Source organism: Geotrypetes seraphini, chromosome 12, assembly GCF_902459505.1.
Source record: "Geotrypetes seraphini chromosome 12, aGeoSer1.1, whole genome shotgun sequence".
In the NCBI taxonomy this organism is placed as follows: domain Eukaryota; kingdom Metazoa; phylum Chordata; class Amphibia; order Gymnophiona; family Dermophiidae; genus Geotrypetes; species Geotrypetes seraphini.
The window spans coordinates 49,283,494-49,302,380 of record NC_047095.1 but is presented as its reverse complement, the minus strand read 5'-3'; the positions used below and the strand labels follow the sequence as shown (position 1 = coordinate 49,302,380).

Sequence of the window (18,887 nt, the reverse complement as noted above, 5' to 3'; positions counted from 1 at the left end):
CCCACCTCAGCATCTCTTTCCCTCCCTTCCTCTCTCCCAAGTCCATTTCTTCTGTGTCCAAAAACGCATTCCCTCCCCCACCTCAGCATCTCTTTCCCTCCTTCCTCTCTCCCAAGTCCATGCCTTCTGTGTCCAAAAACCCATTCCCTCCCCCACCTCAGCATCTCTTTCCCTCCCAAGTTCATGCCTTGTGTCCAAAACGCACTCCCTCCCACCTTTTGTGTTCCGTGTTTGCCTCCCAGCTCATCTTTGCAACTTTCTCAGCAAAACGAAGTTCAAGCCGCGAGGCTTGTCTTCTGCTTCCTGCCTGCCCTGCCGCGCACAAATAGCCAAACGGAAGTATTCTCCGACGTCAGCGCTGACGTCGGAGGGCAGGCTTTGCTTAAGCCCTCCCTCCGACGTCAGCGCTGACATCGGGGAACGCTTGCGATCGGCTATATGTTAGCTGCAGGGCAGGCAGGAACAGAAGACGAGCCTCGCGGCTCGAGATGTATTGAACTCCGCGGGTCCCCCGTCCAGCTCTCTCCTGTCCACGTGGGGCGGACCGCCCCTCTCCCTAGACTGGTGGTACTGCCCTGATGGCGGCCCTGACAGTACGGCACACCAGGCAACATCTCGCGGCACACTAGTGTGCCGCGGAACAGCGGTTGAAAAACACTGCTCTATTGGATTTCAGTATAATTTCTGACCAAGATTCTGTGTTTTTTATTTTTAATCCCTCTATTTTTAACTTTGTTATAACCTATTGTAAACCGCCTAGACGTAATAATAAACGGGATATCAAAGACATAATAAACTTGAAACTTAATGCTTTTTTTGTGATTGTGTTTTAATTAAATAGGTGCTATTGGGAAAATTCTCTAACTGGATGCCCTCTTATAGATGCCCCAGTCCTGCGTGACAAACATCTATTTTATAACGGTATCTGGGTGCCCAGATTCCATTATAAAATACCAGTGTAAACCTGCATTGAGAATCCTAAATGCATGCACACCCGCTCATGCATGCAAAGCGCTAACATACTGTTTTCTGCAAGTTGTTTGCGTAAATGGCAGCCTGGCTCATGCTCCTCCTATGATTACACACTAGAGCACTTAACGTGCACTCTTGCAGAATAATGCATGGTGCACTTATGCATGTGACACTTGTGCTCATTTATAGAATTGCCTTTCGTGGGGCTAAGCTGAAACTAAACTGTACTTTAACACATGGTTTACAGGTGGCCTGAAATGTAAGCATTCAAGGCATTCCAAAAGCTGCTGTAAGCCACCTTTCAATTAAACTGGAAAGATGATCTAGAAATGTAACATCCTTCTCTTTCTTCCAAATATGGCTAGCCAATTTCACCTGGGGTATCGGGGAAGTTGAGAGAATGTCGAATGGTTGAAACCAAATAGGAAGGCTAATTAGACAGGCAATGTTTTCTAATGGGCTGGCTTAAATATTTTTACCTACATCTTAACCTTTCTTGTACCGTCAAGTCCAACTCACAGACAATGAATTGGAAATACAAATTCAAAAGTACCTTTCAAAATAAAAGTTGAACTGCATTAAAAAAAATATTAATTGTGAGGTCTCCTAATATAAATTATATAAATGAACTAAATACATTTAATGCTATGAATGTTATAAATAAGGTAAAATGCATTTAGTGTACCTTTGAGTCATAAAAAGTCTTTAAAAATACTGCCCAGTGGCCAGAGTATTGTATAGCTTGCAACTCAAAGCCATTGGTTAACAGTCCACATTTGACAATGCAAAATTTTGGCCACTTCACACTGATTCAATGTAAGTAAACAAAGGGTGTCCACGATGTCATCCATGGTTTAATTTTTCAATAAAACCACTTATTTTCCTACAGGTCATACCACTGCTGCCTCTTCTTGTCATGAAAGTGCTTATTTCAGATGTCGATTTTCCGCAGGCTCATTCTGCTGAATGAATCTCTGGAGAAAGAAGATTCACAATAAAAAAATATGCAACATTCATAGTATAACCCATTCTGAAAACACATATTGTGTAGTGGTTTGAGTCATTTATCTTGAGCATTTGGTTTTTTAAAAAAAATCTTTTTATAAAAGCAAAACATTTCAACTAGAGTAGTATGGATATTCTTATGTTCTTATCATAGATGGTTTTAAAAAAGGTTTGGATAAGTTCCTGGAGGAAAGGCCATAGTCTGACATTAGAGACATAGGGGAAGCCACTGCTTGCCCTGGGTTTGGTGGCATGGAAGGTACTTGAGACCTGGATTGGCCAGTGTGGAAACAGGATTTGGTGCTAAATGGACCACTGGTCTGATCCAGTATGGCTATTCTTATCACAGTGAATACATTTCATATTTTCTATAACTGATAGCTAAACCCAAATAATTCTCCTCCCCCTTAACAATCTAACATCACCAGCCTTCAGATTGGAAAAATAAATTATCCCTCCCTTTTGTAAAACAATTTTCTTCTACACCTTCCCTCCTTTGCAGTGGCCCAGCTACCGAGGGGGGGAGGGGTCTCAGGGGTCTGGGCTCTCCACGTCGGGCTCAGGACTCCTCCAACACAGCGGCAGCCAGTACATGGCGGGTGGTGGGGGTGCTCAAGTCCTGCCAGCCAAAAGAGTTTCCCTGCCAGAACCCACAAAGGAAGATGTTTTAGAAATGGATAATGGCAACCTTAACACAAATTTCAGCCACTTGGAGTGCACAGGAACAAAGCACAGATCATCAAAAATAAATGAATAGGGGCAAAGCAAATAATGGTATCTGTGATAATTTCTAATATGCATGCCCAAAACTCTGCACACAGCTGCAAAAACTATAATTATAACAGTAGTGGGGAGCTAATCTGTTAGTTTGAAGTATTTGGGCTACTACCCTACCACAAAATTTAATATGTAGGAGTACAGTTGGATGTCACACCAAAAAAAGTACCATTGATGGTCAGAAGTACAACTAAATGAGAGAACCACGCCCACCAACCATCTTCTGGACTCCTAATTAAGGGGTTCTTTTACAAAGCCAAGGTAGAAAGTGGCCTTAGCACGCCCTTTCGTGGGTTCTTCCCACACGCCAAGGCCATTTCTACCACAGCTGGAAAATGGCTGATTTTCCAGTTTCTGAATTAATGGCAATGTGCCAATAAAGAGAACAAATATCTTGCTGCTGAGAAAACATAAAAGAAAAAGTGAGGTCCCCAAAACAGGAAGAGAGTCCAAGAATTAAAAAAAAAGTCACTTCTGTTTATTAACAATAGCAGACCAAGGTAAAATCAGTCACTGGGCTGTAAGATTGCTTTTGTTAATAAACAGAAGTGACTTTTTTAATTCTTGGACTCTTTTCTGTTTTGGTGTGGGGTGGTTGGTGGTTTTTTTTTTTTTGAGGGGGGATGTCTAACTTTTCCTTTTGTGCTACCAGCACTAACTAATTTTGCCATTAGCACATGGCCATTAACAAAAAACTAGAGCTTGAGCCCTTACTGTCACCTATTTTGTAGGAGGTAAAGGCTCACACGCCAATCCTATGCTAATCAGTTAATGTGTGTCAACACCAATGCATTGATTAGCACAGACATGCCCATTTTTCACTCCCCAGAGATGCCCTCTCAGCTAAAAAATATATTTTAGTGGGTGCACATCTAAGACTTACTGTAAGACACCACGGTGCTCCCCATGCTAAGCCCTTTTAACCCTTTCAGGACCATAAGGATCGTAGGCCAATTTTTGTGGTTTTGACGACATTTTTATGGTAAAAAGGGCTTGCAGATGCCAAAAAATTGATTTTTTTTGTGAAATATCATTATTTTTATTTTAAAAAATCACACTTCTGGCTTATGGACAGTGTGGCAAGTGAATCTTCTCGTCAATCCGGCAACGACGCTAATGAATGAATGTCGGAACCAGTTTGTTTACATAAAGGCAGTATCATATGGAATCCGTACATATCAAATTTAGAACTGTAGACTATCCCAATCAAAATTTATAGGATTTTAAAGTTATGGGACAAATATGTCCCTTGGTCCTGAAAGGGCTACGCTGTAGTAAGCATGCATTTAGGCTTACTGCTGCTTAGTTAAAGGACCCCCAACGTAAATTTGAATGCTGGCTATGGAAGTTAGACTAGATGGACTCTCTCTGGGAAATTCTATAAACGGCGTCTTATCTTAGGTGCTGTTAGGCACCCTACCGGCACCTAAGTTAACATGGACACGCCATTTGAAACGTCAATTAAAATGTAAATTCAAAGCGTCTACCAGCGCCTAAACTAAAGGTGCCGGAATCGCGCCTCCAGAGGCACCTACTGGCTCCTAATGCTACCAAAGGAGTAGCTGACACTAGAAATGGTGTTAGACGCTGTAAAGTGCCTACGTAGCCAAAGATAGGACTTGAAAACCTTGGCCTACATTTCTGCCGCCTATCTTTCCCAGAGGCGTGATTCTCGAAATGGCCCCTTCACGTGATTTGACACGCGATCGGTGGCTGCTTTTAAGACGGCTGCCGACATTGGTGCCTTTCACAGAATCTGGCAGTCCGTGTGTAATCACTGAACAATTAATAAGCACCAGAAGTTGTTGCTGTGCCCTAAAGCTTAAGAACAAGCAGATAATTTCTATACATATGTGCATTCTTAAAAAATGTTTTAAAGAAATTATCAGTGCAATGAGAAGCACCAGCACATATATTCACCCAGCAGCCTAACATTCCTGAAGAAAGAATTAAGTTGGTCTCAAAGATCCTCGGATAACTTTTAACACCACTGCCACCTAAAGAATCTACTTTACCTAACCGTCAGCATTTGCTTTCCTGCACTGAAATGTCTAGTGAAAGGTATGGAGAACCTGGATTACGAGGAACAACTTAAGAGACTGGGGTTGTTCTCCCTTGGGAAGAGGAGACTGCGAGAGGATCTGATCGAGACTTTCAAAATACTGAAAGGAATCAACAAAATAGAGCAGGAAAAAGTTATTTACAATGTCCAATGTGAAATGGACAAGAGGGCACGGACTGAAGCTGAGGGGGGACAGGTCCAGGACCAGGTATCAGGAGGTTCTGTTTCATGCTCTCCCAGAAGAGGTAATTGCGGAATCCACCATTCTAGGATTTAAGGGTAAGCTAGATGTACATCTCCTTAAGAGAAGCATAGAGTGATATGGGGACAAAAACTATGCCAGGGTACACCTGGCAGGGCCTCCGCGTGTGCAGATCGCCGGACTTGATGGACCTAGGGTCTGCTCCGGAGATGGCAATTCTTATGTCTACCTTTCTCCTTCCAGACCATGAAAACACAAAAGAAAGAAAATGGAAATTCACCTGTGGCAGGTGGCAGGTAAAACTGTCTTATATAGCTGAGGGATTTTTCTGTTGATCAAAGGCTGCAAAGACTCCTTGAGGCGATGGTAGTTCCTTTCAAGTTCCCGTTGATACTCCTTTTGATCTGGACCTATCAAGCTCTTGTTTTTACGGAGTGCATCTTCACACCTTAAAAAATACACCACAAAAAAACACCACACAAGGAAAATATTATGAGCCTGATTTATGAAGGCTTAACTACCACTTTTGTATTTTATTCAGGATGAGTGTAAAGGTGTGTCTAGCATGAGGGAGTCCAACTGTGCACCTCCCTTTAATCAACATTCAGGCTTCTAAGTCTAATAATTAATCTTAACAATCATGACCACCTGAACATCACCCCACCCAAAATGATCTTAGAAATACATAACTGACAACATGGGCTAAGGGCTAGATTCACTTACCTTCCCGATCGTGTCCGATCCATGGCAGGCTGACAAATTCTCAATGTGTCCTCATGCAAATGGGGGCAATCGTAGGCACGCCCCACCACCGACCGCAAGGATCGCTCTCCAGCGATCCTGACACATGCGCAAACCATCTCCTTTGCCTGTAGAAGGTCTGTGCATGCTCACTGTGAAGATAAAACTTGAAACTTTTTTTTTATCATCACAGAGCTGGAAACTTTCACGAACCCATGGTTTTAACCCATGGGTTGAAAGTGGGGCTGCATCGTGGGTTAAAACCACGGAGGAGAGCAGATCGTGGCAGAGAGCAGGGGTTTTTAAACAAGTGACTGGTCCTCAGCAGTCGCTTGTTTTTTGATCAGGCAGCCCTGTCAGTGTTGCTGAAATTGTTTTGTGAATCGCGTCCTTCCTACTTTGCATGCCGTTCCTCATTTGCATGTGCGGATCAGATCAGAGGTGATCGGCACAGAGGTTAGTGAATTGGGTCGGAGGAAAATCGGTGAGCTTAGTGAATCTAGCCCTAAGTTCCTAAATTTATGCCCTATTTTCAGTCACAGGAAATCTGTGAAGGTCATTTTAGAGGCATTGGAAAATGGTGGGGGAATCTAGCCCTAACGGCCAGATTTAACCTGCCCGATCGGGCCCGATCCGAGCAGGTCTGACGAATTCAGTAAAGACAAATATGCAGATGGGGGCGATTGGAGGAACGCCCCCATCTGCCTGCACGGATCGCTGTTGTGCGATCCGCGTGTATGCGCAGACCATCCCCGCGCTAGAAACTGCTATCGCAGTTTTGTAAAAGGAGGCTAAGTTTTTGTACTTGGGGTAATGGGTCGCAAGTGGCCCAAAGTCACAGGGAGGTGCAGTGGGAAATTGAACAGGTTTCTCAGCCCACTGCGCTAACCATTAGATGACTCCTTCCTTCCTGGTCTTGATTAAACTGCAGGAAAATGATTTACAAGCAAGCACAGTGCAAATTTGGACAGCGGAGCACTGATCACAGGTGAAAAAAAACAAAATCGTTCACAGCTAAATTAATTCCTTACGCCAATATGCATTTACTGCCCGAGTATACCTTTTTGTGAAGTCTTTGAAGCATAGCCGTAGCTTATTGTGATGCCTGAAGAGCTTAGGATCGTTGGGTATTTCAGACAAAAACACCTGTGCAACTTCCAGTGGCCCCTTTAAGAACAGAAAGGGAGGGGGAGTGAATAAATGTTTAAGCATGCTGAGTTGAATACACTGAAAATCAGGTGCAGGGTTTCGTGGACTGTGGTTTATGGACTCACAAAGAAGCTAATCTTACCTGTAACTAGAATTTCCAGTTAGCATACAAAGGACTTCTATGTTTTCTAAACTTTTCCTACAACCCTTTGGGGGTTATTTTACAAGCATTTCCATACATATAAAGCAGCACGCACATGTGTAAATCACCTACTCAAGTAATAGCAATTTTAGAAATCTACCCACGGAGGTCCACGCAGAACATTTCAAGAGAACGTTGTTTGGGCAGGCCCAAAATGTCAACTTGTATTCCCTGTTTTATAAGTGAAATGATATGTGGATCTTCTATGTCAGTTTTTACACCTGTCCCAAGGGATGCGCAGGGAATGGCATCTACTCTCCCCGTCTTTCCAGAGCATCCCCTACCCCACAGTCCAGATTCCCCTGACACAAAAAAAAACAATCGAGATCCTCTCATTCCCAGCTGCTACGGGGGGTCTCCTTGGTGATCTAGAAAGAGCGATCCCCAGTCACTCTTGCTCAAAATAAAATACATTTGCTGAATATAACAGTCTCAGAGCTTGCAGAAATACGAATTATGTTGAGGCAAATCTTTGGCCTCCTGTGCCTCCCAAACCAGAAGTTCATACCTCTGCTGCCAATACACTGGAGGAGTATCAGCTACTCAAGATTGCATAGTGTATTTCCATTCTACCAGACACTTCTAACGCATCAATAGAGAACTACTGCTATTAATTTACCTGTATATGATGATTGGTATTTAGTCATCTACCATGGAATAGATCATTTGATCTAATGCCTTTCTGCTTCTTTAACTGTTGAAATTTGATCTGATCTAACTATACTGTATATGCTGATTTGGTATATTGACATCTATTAGGGGAGAAATGTTAATGTAGTTGTCCAGTTACATCTGTGTTACATATATGGAGATCGTAGGGAGAGCACAGTTACTTACCATAGCAGGTGTTATCCAGGGACAGCAGGCAGATATTCTTGACTGATGGGTGACGGCACCGACGGAGCCCCGGTACGGACAATTATAGAGTGATTGCACTCTAAGAACTTTAGAAAGTTCTAGCTCGGCCGCACCGCGCACGCGCGAGTGCCTTCCCGCCCGACAGAGGCGCGCGGTCCCTCAGTTAGTATAAGCCAGCTAAGAAGCCAACCCGGGGAGGTGGGTGGGACGCAAGAATATCTGCCTGCTGTCCCTGGATAACACCTGTTACGGTAAGTAACTGTGCTTTATCCCAGGACAAGCAGGCAGCATATTCTTGACTGATGGGTGACCTCCAAGCTAACAAAAAGAGGGATGGAGGGAAGGTTGGCCATTAGGAAAACAAATTTTGCAAAACAGATTGGCCGAAGTGTCCATCCCGTCTGGAGAAAGCATCCAGACAATAATGCGATGTAAAAGTGTGAACTGAGGACCAAGTAGCAGCCTTGCAGATTTCCTCAATAGGAGTGGAACGGAGGAAAGCTACAGAAGCTGCCATTGCTCTGACTCTATGGGCCGTGACAGAACCTTCCAGTGTCAGTCCGGTCTGAGCATAACAGAATGAAATGCACGCTGCCAGCCAATTAGACAACGTACGTTTAGAAATGGGACGTCCCAATTTATTTGGATCAAAGGACAGAAAAAGTTGGGGAACTGATCTGTGGGGTTTCGTACGCTCTAGATAGTAAGCCAGAGCCCTTTTACAATCCAAAGTATGTAAAGCTTGTTCTCCAGAATGAGAATGAGGTTTTGGAAAGAAAACAGGTAGAACAATGGATTGGTTGAGATGGAATTCAGAGACAACCTTAGGGAGAAACTTTGGATGTGTACGCAAAACCACCTTGTCATGGTGAAAAACCGTAAAAGGTGGATCTGCGACCAGTGCATGAAGCTCACTGACCCTCCTGGCAGAGGTAAGAGCAATAAGGAAAAGCACTTTCCAAGTGAGAAACTTGAAAGGAGAGGTAGCCAAAGGTTCAAATGGAGGCTTCATTAAGGCGGAAAGAACCACATTGAGATCCCAGATAACAGGAGGGGCTTTAAGAGGTGGTTTCACATTGAAAAGCCCTCGCATGAACCTGGACACCAGGGGATGAGCTGAGAGAAGTTTTCCATGGACTGGCTCATGAAAAGCTGCAATGGCACTGAGGTGGACTCTGATGGAAGAGGACTTAAGGCCAGAGTCAGACAAAGAAAGCAAATAATCCAACAATGTCTCCACTGCCAGAGAAGTTGGATCAAGATGATGAAGAAGACACCAGGAGGAAAATCTCGTCCACTTCTGATGGTAACATTGCAGAGTGGTTGGTTTCCTGGAGGCATTCAGAATGGAACGAACAGGCTGAGATAAAAGAGTATCATGAGATGTCAGCCCGAGAGATACCAAGCTGTCAGGTGCAGAGACTGGAGGTTGGGATGTAGAAGGGTTTCCTGCTGTTGCGTAAGCAGAGAAGGAAACAGAGGAAGAAGAAAAGGTTCCCTGGAACTGAGTTGAAGTAGAAGGGAGAACCAATGTTGCCTGGGCCACCTCGGAGCAATCAGAATCATTGTGGCTCGTTCCCTCTTGAGCTTGAATAAGGTTCTCAACATTAGAGGCAGAGGAGGGAAGGCGTACAGGAACAGATTCGACCAGTCGAGGAGAAAAGCATCCGCTGCCAGACGGTGAGGAGAGTAAAGTCTGGAGCAGAATAGGGGCAGCTGATGATTGTGAGGGGCTGCAAAGAGGTCTATCTGAGGAGTGCCCCATTGAGTGAAGATAGACTGCAGAGTTACAGGATCGAGTGTCCACTCGTGAGGCTGGAGAATTCTGCTGAGTTTGTCCGCTAAAGAATTCTGTGCTCCCTGAATGTAGATAGCTTTTTAGGAAGAGATGGTGATCTATGGCCCAATTCCAGATCTTTTGGGCTTCTTGGCATAAAAGGCGAGAGCCTGTCCCACCCTGTTTGTTGATGTAGTACATCGCAACCTGATTGTCTGTGCACAACAGAAGGACCTGAGGAAAGAGAAGATGTTGGAAGGCCTTGAGGGCATAAAACATCGCTCTGAGTTCCAGGAAATTGATTTGATGCTTCTTTTCCTGGGCTGTCCAAAGACCTTGAGTCTGGAACTCGTTCAAGTGAGCTCCCCATGCATAAAGAGAGGCGTCGGTGGTGATGACTAGTTGATGAGGAGGCTGATGGAACAGAAGACCTCTGGATAGATTTGAGGATACCAACCACCATAGAAGAGACTGACAAAGAGATGATGTCACAGATATGTGTCGTGAGCAAGGATCCGTCGCTTGGGACCACTGAGTAGCAAGGGTCCATTGAGGAGTGCGCAGGTGAAGACGTGCGAGGGGCGTGACATGAACTGTAGATGCCATGTGCCCCAAGAGTACCATCATTTTCCTGGCTGAAATGGAAGGTAGTGAAAGCACCTGCTGACATAGAGACTGAAGGGTCTGAAGACGATTGGATGGTAGGAAAGCTCTCATGAGGAGTGTGTCCAGGATCGCTCCAATGAATTGAAGTCTCTGAGTGGGGATGAGATGAGATTTGGGTAGATTGATCTCGAACCCCAGAATTCGTAGAAACAAGATGGTTTGGTTGGTGGCCAGTAGAACTGCTTGAGCGGATGTGGCCTTGATTAACCAGTCGTCTAGGTAAGGAAAGACCTGGAGGTGGTGAGAGCGTAGAAATGCCGCTACCACAATGAGACACTTGGTGAAGACCCTTGGAGAGGAGGCAAGGCCGAAGGGCAGCACCTTGTATTGGTAATGACAATGATTGATCATGAAACGGAGATACTGTCTTGAGGTTACATGGATCGGTATGTGAGTGTATGCCTCTTTGAGATCGAGGGAGCATAGCCAGTCGTTTTGATTGAGAAGAGGATAAAGGATGGCTAAAGAAAGCATCTTGAATTTTTCTTTTACCAGATGTTTGTTGAGATCGCGGAGATCCAAAATTGGTCTGAGATCTCCTGTTTTTTTGGGGACTAGAAAATAACGGGAGTAGAATCCCTGCCCTTTTTGATCTAAAGGAACTTCTTCTATAGCGTTCAGAAAGAGGAGGGATTGGACCTCCTGAATAAGGAGGGTAGATTGAGGACTGTTCAAAGCAGACTCTTTTGGCAGACTTTGAGGCGGAAGAGTCTGAAAGTTGAGAGAGTAGCCGTGGCGGATGATGTTGAGGACCCATTGGTCCGAAGTGATAACTTCCCACTGGCTGAGGAACAGAGAAAGTCGACCTCCTATAGGTTGAGGCAGGAGAGCAGGAATAGGAATACTGGCTATACTGTGGAGAATGAAGTCAAAAGGGCTGTGACTTTTGCTGAGGAGGTGGTTTCACAGGTTGCTGCTGTGGCTGCTGTCTGGGAGGCTGACGTTGTTGCTGCCTCTGACGCCTGGGTTGCTGAGCAGTGGTAGGTAATGGCCGAGCTGTGAAGCGGCGTTGATAGGCCGACTGCTGCCTATATGGTTTTGGCGGAGGAGGCTTCTTTTTATTCTTAAGCAGGGTATCCCAGCGTGTCTCATGAGCAGAGAGCTTTTGTGTGGTTGAGTCCATGGATTCCCCAAAGAGCTCATCCCCTAGGCACGGGGCGTTGGCTAACCGATCCTGATGATTAACATCAAGCTCGGATACCCGAAGCCAGGCCAGGCGACGCATAGCCACCGACATTGCTGTCGCTCTGGATGTAAGTTCAAAGGTGTCATATATGGATCTAACCATGAACTTACGTAATTGAAAAAGAGACGACAAGCAGGTATGAAAAGATTGATGTTTTCGTGAAGGAAGGTACTTTTCGAAGGAAGCCATGGTGGTAAGGAGATGCTTCAAATAAAAAGAAAAATGAAAAGCATAATTGCTAGCTCTATTTGCTAACATAGCATTTTGGTAGAGCCTCTTACCAAATTTATCCATGGCTCTACCCTCTCTGCCAGGAGGTACCGATGCATATACACTGGCTCCTGAAGATTTTTTAAGGGTGGATTCGACAAGTAAGGATTCGTGTGGAAGTTGAGGTTTGTCGAACCCAGGAATGGGAATTACCTTATATAGAGAATCCAGTTTACGTGGGGCCCCTGGGACAGTTAAAGGAGTCTCTAAATTCTTATAGAAAGTCTCCCTCAAGATGTCATGAAGAGGGAGTTTCAAAAATTCCTTTGGAGGCTGGTCAAAATCAAGGGCATCCAAAAAAGCTTTGGACTTTTTGGATTCAGCCTCCAAAGGAATGGACAAGGAGTCACACATCTCTTTCAAAAAGCAGGAGAAAGAGGAAGTGACCTGTTTGGAGGATGGGTCAGGGACAGCCGAATCCTCCTCCTCTGAGGAACATTCGCCTTCAGAAAGAAAGGGTTCCTCTGAGTCTCCCCACAGATCAGGATCCCTGACATGGGAAGCATGGTCCCGAGACTCAGGTGTCGATGATTGTAAGTGTCGGGTTTTGCGCACCGACTTACCCGACCTCATCGATATCGAGTCAGGAGATGTTATCGGTCGCACCGGTGCCGAAGTCTGTACCGATTGATGGTGAGCTCTCGGCTCCGGTGCAAGAACTGGCATCGATACCGATGAGGTTAGTTGAAGCGGTACCGAAATAGTGGAAGCAGGTAACATAGGCTGTTCCACAATCGGTACCGGTAGCTCGGTGCGGGCCGGCACCGGAAGGTTCGGAGCCAGGATAGCAGGGAGGAGCTGTTTCAATTGGTCCCTAAGCTGCACCGGAAGGATGGCCGTGATGCGGTCATCAAGGGATGGCACCGGTACCGCCTTTTTCTTCTGCGGTACCTGCGGTGCCGCTCGACGCCCCGGAGATGAGGAGCCCGATGTCGAGGGACTCACCTCTATAGGGGCGGAGCGCTTCCGCTGGCGTCTCACAGTCGGCAGGATTGGACTCACTGCACTCGAGACCGGAGGACGCTCCAGCGGGGAAGGCTTCTTAGCCGGCTTACCTGACTGGTGAGACGCCGGTGGGGAATCATGCGGCGTCGAAGAAGAGGGTGCCGACTGAATCGGTGCCGAAGCTGGAGTCGATGGAACGGGGTCGGACATCTCGGCACCGAAGAGTAATCGCTGCTGGATTTGGCGATTTTTTAATGTCCGTTTTTTTAGAGTGGCACAGCGGGTGCAAGTAGAGGCCTGATGCTCAGGACCCAAACACTGTAAACACCAGTTGTGTGGGTCCGTGAGAGATATAGGCCGAGCACACCGCTGGCACTTTTTAAAACCCGGTTGAGGGGGCATGAAAGGGAAAACGGCTTCAGCCAAATCGAAGGCCGAGGCTTCGATGGTGGCAGAAGGCCCCGCCGGGGAAAGATCAAATTAAAGAGAAAATTAAGGATTTTTTTTTTTTTTTTTACAAAATAGAAAAAAGAAATAAGGTAAATAGTCAAAAGTTTACGCGAGCGGGAAGGCAAAGAGAAAAAAGTTTCAACAGCCGTTGAAAAACGCGTCTTCTTAGCTCCGCGGAAACTAAGAAACTGAGGGACCGCGCGCCTCTGTCGGGCGGGAAGGCACTCGCGCGTGCGCGGTGCGGCCGAGCTAGAACTTTCTAAAGTTCTTAGAGTGCAATCACTCTATAATTGTCCGTACCGGGGCTCCGTCGGTGCCGTCACCCATCAGTCAAGAATATGCTGCCTGCTTGTCCTGGGATAATACAAGATACTATGTATGTAATATGTAAACCGTATGAGGTACATAAATTTTTAAATACCTCTATCATTCGGTCAAAGGTGATTTTAAACACAGAGCCAGACTGGCTACAGATCACATCTGCTCCCTGCTAGACTACCTGGAGACCTCCAGTAGGTGCCAGAGGTGGGATCTGGACTGGTTTGAGGGAGTCCTGCTTGGTGTGGTGTGTGTGTGTGGGGGGGGGGGAGGGAATTCAGGGGGTTCTGAACTGGCATTGAGGAGTGGGGAATCAAAACTACATGCATATTGAACAACAGCAATTTTAAAAAGCTGTTTCCATACATTTTGGGGAAAATTGGGGTATTCTCTTTTTCCCCCACAAGCAGGTTTTTTGGTTTGGGTTTTTTTTTTAATCATTGCTCCTTTTTGTGGCTAACATCCATTTGAATATTTTCACAAAAGGCTCTGTGTTTGGCAGTATGGGGGAGGGGGGGGAATGCATGTCCTGACTTGGACATCTCAATTTCTTTTCAAAAATGATCTAAAATGAGCTTTTATGCTAACAAAGCTACCAGAACAATAAAGATGAAGATTAATAGGAAAAATAATACCCCACCCCCCTCAACAAAAAAGAACCTGAAACCAGAAACATGCAAGATTCCTCTACTAAGAGAGAGTCCGAACAGGGTGAAAACCAAAAAGACAAGTATGCCAAACCAGAATGTTTTTTTTTTACCTGATTTACTGTTGTGCCCACTGAGCCCTGTAGTACCATCTGAAGCATCTTCGGGTCCGATGGATCTTGGTGAGTTGCAAAAGCTAATTCTTGTGTTTTTTTCTGCATATCTTCTATTGCAACTTCAATTGGAGTCAGAATTATCTTTAAAAAAAAAGGGGAGGGGGGAGGGAGAAATCAGTCAATTATGAACAGCTGCACAGGCTTTTCAAAAACATTATAGTGCAGCAAAAAATAAATTCTGTCACACACATTTCTTTCTAGGACTATGTCAAACAAAGTTTCGTGTGAGCTAAGAATGTTCTAGTGTAGTTTAAACGGAAGGAATTCCTCCTACTGGCACCTAAGCTCTCCCTGATCTCAAGACTATTTCAAAACACACACTTTCTTTGCTGGGTTTACTTCTCGTAATCTGCCCGATTAATTCCCAATATCTCCCTCTTTGCCGCTTCTCTTCTCCAGTTCCAGCACCGAGGGCTCCTTTTACTAAGGTGCGCTAGCATTTTTAGCGCGTGCAGGAAATTACTGTGCGCGCTACGCGGCTAGAACTAACGCCGGCTCAATGCTGGCGATAAGATCTAGCGCGCGCTATTCCGCGTGTTAAAGCCTTAACGCAGCTTAGCAAAAGGAACCCCTAGTCGTCTGCGGATTGCTGCCCTCTCTTTATAAATGACCAAGGAAGGGAGAGTCTTGCTCACGCCAGGATTTTCTCCTAATGCTTCTCAGTGTTGATCCTACTGAAACCTCACCCTTATAGGATCAAGGTTATCTTCAATAAGGTAGAGGCCAGGCCCATGTTCCACCTATCCCACACGTTTTGACCCAATCCGTGAATTTTGGCCCATGTTTATTCTGCCCCCAGAGAAACAAATGGATGAAATGAATCGCGGCTATAGTTTATTTAGCCCTAGCTAAAAAGTGCTAAAATAAATAAAGAAAGTCTAAGGACCATTCTATAACGAGGCACCTCAGCTAAGATGCCCTAATTTTATGTACTGTGTGCCAGTTCCATCAGTCAGAAAAACCTGGATCCCAGCAAAAGCAAATAAACCACAGTGGAGAAATTCAATAATGTCGGTGTGCAACTTTATTCTTCAGTCGTGTAAGTCCGTGTGGTGGCTCGACACGCAGGTGTTTTGGCCAATATGGCCTGGCTCAGGAGCCTTATTACTAACAATTACGCCAGGTGGACGCCTGGCTGGGCCTCCGCGTGTGCGGATCGCCGGACTTGATGGACCGATGGCCTGATCCGGAGATGGCAGTTCTTATGTTCTTAACAATACTATCGTTTGCGTGCTGTACCCAAAAGGAAATGGAAAAAGCCTTATCAAAATTCAAAAGATGCTCGTGAAGATTCACACACGTACAAGCACCAAATTCGTGAGTGTGATAAGGCTCCTGAGGCAGGCCATATTGGCCGACACACCTGTGTGTCGAGCCACCTCCCGGACTTACGCGGCTGAAGAATAACGTTGCACACCCAACACTATTGAATTTCTCCACCGTGGTTTGTTTGTGTGTGCCAATTCGATAACGGCATCTGGGCACCAAGAATCTGTTATAGAATACTAACGTAACTTGGCACTGGTGTGCCACTTACTCAGGCCAATGGGCGGCTATAAATGGCCGCACTTAAGTGAGCCCTGTAACCCACATAACCAATAGTGTTCTATAAGTTGCATGTATTAAATTGGAGACACGCCTATAGCCTATGTTCTGCCCATATACACATTCCTCTTGCAGATATCCACAACCTTATAGAAGGGCGCCTAAGGCACTTGTTCATACAGTGTTGTAGTAAAGGGGGGAAACAGTCCGCCCCAGGCGCCGTCTTGGTAGGGGCGCAGCACCTGTCCTCCTCTCCACCACCGCTCCTTCACGCCCCCCCCCCCCCGCTGCGTTCCCTTCCCTCGTACCTCTGTAACGTTCCTGGTGGGAGCAGCCTGGTTTGGCTCTTCTTCTGGAATCACTTCCTGAACCCGTGCCTTGGAAGTGATGTCAGAGGTAGAGCCCTCGCAGGCGTGACCACAGGTTGGGGGTTGCTGCTCGTGCCAGGAATGTTACAGAGATACGGGGGAAGGGAAAGAGGTGGTGGGGGGTGGAGAAAAGGGCGGAGGAGGGGCACCACTGCCCAGGGTGCTTCTCACCCTTATGCCACTGTGTGCACTTAACTATTTTGGCACCTGTAGCGCACATAGGTGGCGTATAAATGTAGGCACCAAGTTACAGAATTGCCTTTTGTGTGTGCAAACCCTGCTTTCTCCGTCACTGCTGTAGAAACACTTGGAAGGGCTTTGTGAAGCCCTTTTTCAAGCACTGTAGATTAAACATCAACAGATAAAACGTTTTTGGTGGTCCGGTGAATATCTCCACTGATGCCTTAAGACGTCACTGAGCCTGATAAAGCCAGGAAGCCTGAGGCAGGAAATGGGGCACAATCACATTAATGCTGGCCTGGTAATGCAGAGCCTTCAAGGACAAATGACCACCAAGGTCAGCCATGCATTTCGGATTGTTATGGTCTCCATTTCTGGTGGCTGCCCAGAAAGCGTTTCCCACCTCTTCCTTGTGAATGACGTTTATTCTGGTTTTGATGTAAGGGAAAGCGTGTGACGTCGTCAGGATTGTCTTCCGCTTAAACTGCTCGTGCAGCTCTCCGTGGGCCCGGCCATCTAGTGTGAATGGCGTGCAGTACATGAAACGGCGTAGGTTATAGTTCTTGTCAAAGTATGTTATTCTGTCCTTCATTTCATAGGTGTCAAAGTAAGGCTCCACGTAGGTGATCTGAATGAAGGCCTAAAAGCAAAACAATATATTTCTACATATCTCTGGGGAAAAGAGCATCAAGCAGCTACTTTCTCAAAACAGCATTATTATTATTTTTTTCTCTTTGTAAAAATAAATCTTGATTTTTCAGCAGTATAGTAGGCAATCTCCTCTACTTAAGAGAATGAGTTTGACTATTGGTCTTCATTTCAATTCACTGATGCACTGAAAGAAGCCCTAACATTTCTCTTGAAGAATACAATGGGCTGCATGTTATTTAGTGCCTGCTAATCTTTAGCATGCACTAAGGGGCAGATTCTGTATAGGACGCCAGTCTCAGCCGCTGCCTAAGCGGCTGAGAATTGTACACCGGCCCTGATTCTCTATCTGGTGCCCATGTCACAAGAGCTGTTTAGAGAATCGCGCCTGATCCCTTGCCATCAGCTGATCATGGAAAGGGGATCCCCCTGCCACCATCAGCTGAGCAGCTGCGGCAGGGAACCCCCCCATCTCGTGAAGTCCCCCGACAGGAGGAATGCCCACTTCCTCCTGCTGGAACCGCTGACCCAAGAAATCTTCTGGAAGGAGAGTTGCCCACTCCCTCCTGCTACCCCGCCCCCGGAAGTCCCCCCAAACCCCTAATCGGTGACACCCCCTGTCCAGACCCACCACTCACCCAAAGCTATGGGCCCTCCGGCACCCCCCCCAATCTCATTTCTCTGTCCAGCCAGAGAGATGCTTACAACCTGCTGCCGGCAGGTCCACCAATCCAAAATAGTGGGTCTTCCCCTTCCATTTTGCTGGCCTACATTTCAAGTGTCTGTTGCAGCCCTAGACATTTCCCTAGGGTCACAACAGACACTTGAAATGTAGGCCAGCAAAATGGGAGGGGAAGGCCCACTATTTTGGAGTGGCGGACCTGCCAGCAGGAGGTTGTAAGCATCTCTCTGGCTGGACTTTCTACTATAGAGGTACGAGGTGTTGGGGGGGGGGGTACCGGGTAGGTCCATAGCTTTAGGCTCACTCAAGGCCACTTCCGGGCAAAACTACACTCACACCTAGCCTTAGGCGAGCTTAAGTGTCCTGATGCGTCCCCCTCAACCGCAACAAACGCCTAATGTGTAGGCACCCTGTCTTGGAGATTTGTGGATTTTTTTAAACATGCATCACGATTGGCTGCTACATTGGTAGGATGCCTACCGCTGCCTACAAGCGGGATGCCCATTTATAGAATCTGCCCCTAAATTCTTTAGGATGCCTTAATAAAAGGACCCCTTAAAGAAAAATTATTAATTATCCCTTGAACTAAGAAAGTGCTGGTTTCTGTACAACAGAACAAAAAAGCATAGTCAATACAACAATTATTCCTAAGTATAGGCAGAAGCAATGGGCCAAATACAAGGGGGAAATGCAGAAAGTCCCATAATTCACTTTACTTAGCAATTTTGAAATAATGAATCTTTTTGCACAAAGATTCAATTTAACTATAGGAAAACCCACTAAACAGTGCCCCAGAAATTCAGCCATTAATGCTAAATTTAAGAATCTGGTAGACATTCCAAAGTGTCTTTTGTATGGAATCTTTTGCTAAACTGCAGGCACGTTCCATTCCTATTGGCCCTACTTTTGCCAGAAATCTGGTTCTAAAGATGCAAGACTCATTGAAAGCAGCTGTTGCACAAGCCCATGCATTTCTGTACACACTGATCCTAGGCGAATCACAGGAACAAAGCACTCCCCCAACCCCAATAATGAGCAAGCTCCTTCACTGTGTCCAGTCT

General features: G+C 45.9%; 1 protein-coding gene across 8 annotated transcripts in view; it reads right to left on the bottom strand.

Annotated features, from left to right (window-relative positions):
• Nucleotides 1–1,199: 1,199 nt before the first annotated feature.
• DOCK7 (dedicator of cytokinesis 7) overlaps nt 1,200–18,887 on the bottom strand; it is a 287,050-nt gene continuing 269,362 nt past the window's right edge. For 7 of the 8 annotated variants that reach the window (XM_033917240.1, XM_033917241.1, XM_033917243.1 and 4 more), the window contains 5 exons: nt 16,900–17,136; nt 14,341–14,484; nt 6,820–6,926; nt 5,299–5,466; nt 1,200–1,946 (listed from right to left, as the gene is read on the bottom strand). In XM_033917240.1, coding sequence (XP_033773131.1) covers nt 1,904–1,946; nt 5,299–5,466; nt 6,820–6,926; nt 14,341–14,484; nt 16,900–17,136 — 699 coding nt within the window. In that variant the 3' untranslated portion in view covers nt 1,200–1,903. Of the gene's footprint in view, nt 1,947–2,454; nt 2,618–5,298; nt 5,467–6,819; nt 6,927–14,340; nt 14,485–16,899; nt 17,137–18,887 lie in introns of those variants that run through there. The other variant, XM_033917242.1, reaches the window with a different exon arrangement.